The 3,068-nt window shown below is 56.3% G+C and overlaps 1 protein-coding gene across 1 annotated transcript; it reads right to left on the bottom strand.

Annotated features, from left to right (window-relative positions):
• Positions 1–1,112: 1,112 nt before the first annotated feature.
• On the bottom strand, positions 1,113–2,703 carry LOC104160418 (proline-rich protein 29-like; the record flags this gene model as incomplete). Its single annotated transcript, XM_009698535.1, has 4 exons — positions 1,113–1,144; positions 1,311–1,378; positions 1,498–1,673; positions 2,568–2,703. Coding segments are annotated over 4 exons (412 nt in total), but the record flags the coding sequence as incomplete, so codon positions are not given.
• Between the last annotated feature and the right edge of the window lie 365 nt (positions 2,704–3,068).

Below are 3,068 nucleotides of genomic sequence, written 5' to 3' on the forward strand. Positions count from 1 at the left end.
CCAGGCTGAGCTTTGCTGCAAGGGAAGATCTGCCTGTGCCAGAGCACAGCTCAGTCCTAGGCTCAGGGAGCATGAGCTCTCCTTTCCATAGAGACCCCAGAAAAGGGACAGGGCATTCCTCATGCCTGATGGGAGGCAGAAGGAGGGGATTTAAGGTGCAACTGCCTGAGCACCATCTTTCTGCATGCTCTGAGCTCCAGGTGATCACCAGCCCTGAAATCTCCTGCTAGGAGCTCTGCTTTTAAGGCAAAGCCTCCTGATAACTCACCTGTAACCTCACTGGGGTCAAGTAGGATTGGGGAGGTAGCAGAGGCAAGGGACAGCTTCCAGTACCCAAAAAAACTCATCTGCCCCTTTTTTTCCTGGTGAACAGAGAAGACACCAAATCCTAGGCATCCCCTTTATCAACCTGCTGCCCTGACCGCATCCCCACCAGGAACGACCTGCAGGCCAGATCCAGCTCTCCCCACACTGTGCTCAGCCAGGAGCATCCCACTCTGCTTCCCAGCACCCACATCAGGCAGTGATGTACTGTCCACCCCCCCTCCCCGAGGTGCAAGAGGCTAATACTTCCCCCAGCTTGGAGGAAGCCCTGCATTCAGGCAGGAAGCCAGCAGTCTGGGTAATTACAGATGCTTAATTAGTGACAGCAGGGTGCTTTCTTAACAAAGCAAATTAATTACAGGCAATGTGCTGCATTGAGATCTGAAGGGACTAATGAAAACCAGGACCACCTGGGCTGGCATTACCCACGTCCCACCCCCCCGGCCCATGGAGACTCAGCACAGTTCGTGCCGCAGAGTCCTCATGGCTTGGCAAAGACATGTTGTCCAGCCAGGATTGGGATGTCATGCCTAAACTGCTGGGGATGAGCCCTCTGCAGAGCATGGAGATAAAACCTGTCCCTATTTGGGGTCATGCTGTCATCTGGGATTTGGTGACAGGCTTCGTGACACCCCCTGCTTTGGGGTGGCTCAAAAGAACTTCTCTTCCTCCCTGCAAGCCACCCCAAAACTATGGATATCATGGAGTACCCATGCTCAGCACCTGCAGGATCTTCTGGGATTGAGGGTTGGGACGTGCAAGAGAAACCATCTTGGGAAGCTCGGACTTCACAGACTCTCCTCCACCACGTCGTAGTACTCTGTGGAGAGAAAATAGGACCTGGAGGATGTGCAAGAGCCACCCCTGGGATCTGGTGGAGGGAGGGAGTGTGGAAGGCTCAGCCTTTGACCAGGGGCTGCCCAGCTGATGCATGCTTGAGGGCAAGATGTCCCCTCTCGAAGGACATGGGGAGAACGTGTCCTTACCTGATGCCGGTGGGACGTTGGGTCCCACGGTCCCCGTGGCGCTGGGGGGTGGAGGAGGTGGCACTGCCCTGCTGGAGAGGAGCAAGGACAGGAGTAAATGCCAGCCTGGCATTGCCCCTTATGTCCCAGCTTAGGCTGGAAGTCCTGTTACAGCAGGGTGGCACAAAGCAGCATCCTCGTTACTCACACCTCCCCATCCTCGGCTAATGAGCCTGTGCCCAGGTACCGCACAGCTGCCAGTCCCTGATCCCACGCCGGGACCGGCCATGCCAGGATAGGAGGAGGACCAGGGTAGGGGACGTAGTGATGGTGGAAAACCACAGCCTCCTCTTCCTCTCCAGTCTGCAAAGGCACCGCCATCGCCTGCGGGGAGGAACAAAAGGCAGGGCTGTGCTGGACCCCTTTTGGCAGCCCTCTCCCCGGGGCACTGCTCCCCAAAGCACCAGCGAGAGAGTTCTCATGGAGCCACGCTTGGCTGTAATGCCACCAGCACGGCACAGCTCTCCCAGGGTCCGGGTGGGCTCGATCCCACACAAATCCCCGTGGTCGTCCAGCGTGGGAACCCAGCTGCTGGCGACATGGGGAGGTGGGAGCCCCACATATGGGACCTCAAAACGCCACTGTTTGATCCGGCTGCTGAGATGCGACAGGCAGGGTCCACTTTTGGCCAGCATGGTGAACTGGTGGGCGCTGGGCGGGCAGCACGGGAGGGTGCATGCCTAAAGCTGCCAGCTGGCAGCACGCAAGGCAGCTGCCTGCAGCCCAGCTCTCACCCTTGCTGAGAAAGCAGCACCTGTTTCCCCTCACGGAGAAGAGATATTTAATAAGGTTTTGGTTCGAGATGGACTTTTAAATGATAGCCCTTGCAGAGCCATCCTGCCGAATGAATAGTGCTTGGCCTTGCTGCTTGGCTGCCGCAGCCCAGCACCGTACCCTGCCCGTGCCGTGGAGTCCTGGCTCTTCCCAGCTGGGCTAAATCACCTCCAAGCAGCTTGGATGTGATCTGTGCTGGCAGAGCTGGGGGTCAAACCAGCACAAAGAGCCCCAAAATCCCAAGGGGCTGCAGAGCTTGGACTGAACGGGGCTGAGACCACCCAACTTCTGCACCCAGAGGGGTCCCACACTGTGCCAAAGTGGGACATGGTTATCCCGTTCTCCTGAGCAGCTCTGGAAAAGTCCTTTTGCTCACCTCTTTAGTCTTTTTGGTCCTTTTGGGTCTTATGGTCCCTTTGCCCATCCCGCATCCCTGATCCTTACCTGAGCAGCGGCTGGGGATGGCCCAAATCCGAAGGACGTCAGTGCTGAGACAGCCAGGCTGTTCATCACCACCTGGTGCATTTGGGAGTTTTGAATCATCATCAACTCGATTAAATCTGCCAGAGAGTTGGGGGCTCTGCGTCAGAGAGAGATCAAAGCAAGGGCACGAGAAACACGGCCATGGGATGAGTGCCTGGGATGAGGCAGCACCAAGGCTTGTCCCTGTGCCCAAGCAGTGGGAGCTAAGCCAGACTTCCCCCACTCCAATTTGGAAGGCCCATGTGGCGTTTAAAAATTATTTTGCTTGGATAAAGCTTTAAAATAGCCGTATTTCAGACTTTTCTTCTTTGCAAATGTGATTAAACATCTGGTCTGGCTTGCTGAAGGCTGCTCACAAAAGGTGATTAGTAGTGCTGGAGGCATCAGACTTTCCACCCATTCGGAGGAGAATTGCTCCGGTCGGTCCTGGCAGCGCTCAGCAGCTTGGCAAGACCTTGCCTT

The sequence above is a fragment of the Cariama cristata genome, unplaced genomic scaffold (genome assembly GCF_000690535.1).
Source record: "Cariama cristata isolate BGI_N322 unplaced genomic scaffold, ASM69053v1 scaffold25530, whole genome shotgun sequence".
Classification (NCBI taxonomy): Eukaryota; Metazoa; Chordata; class Aves; order Cariamiformes; family Cariamidae; genus Cariama; species Cariama cristata.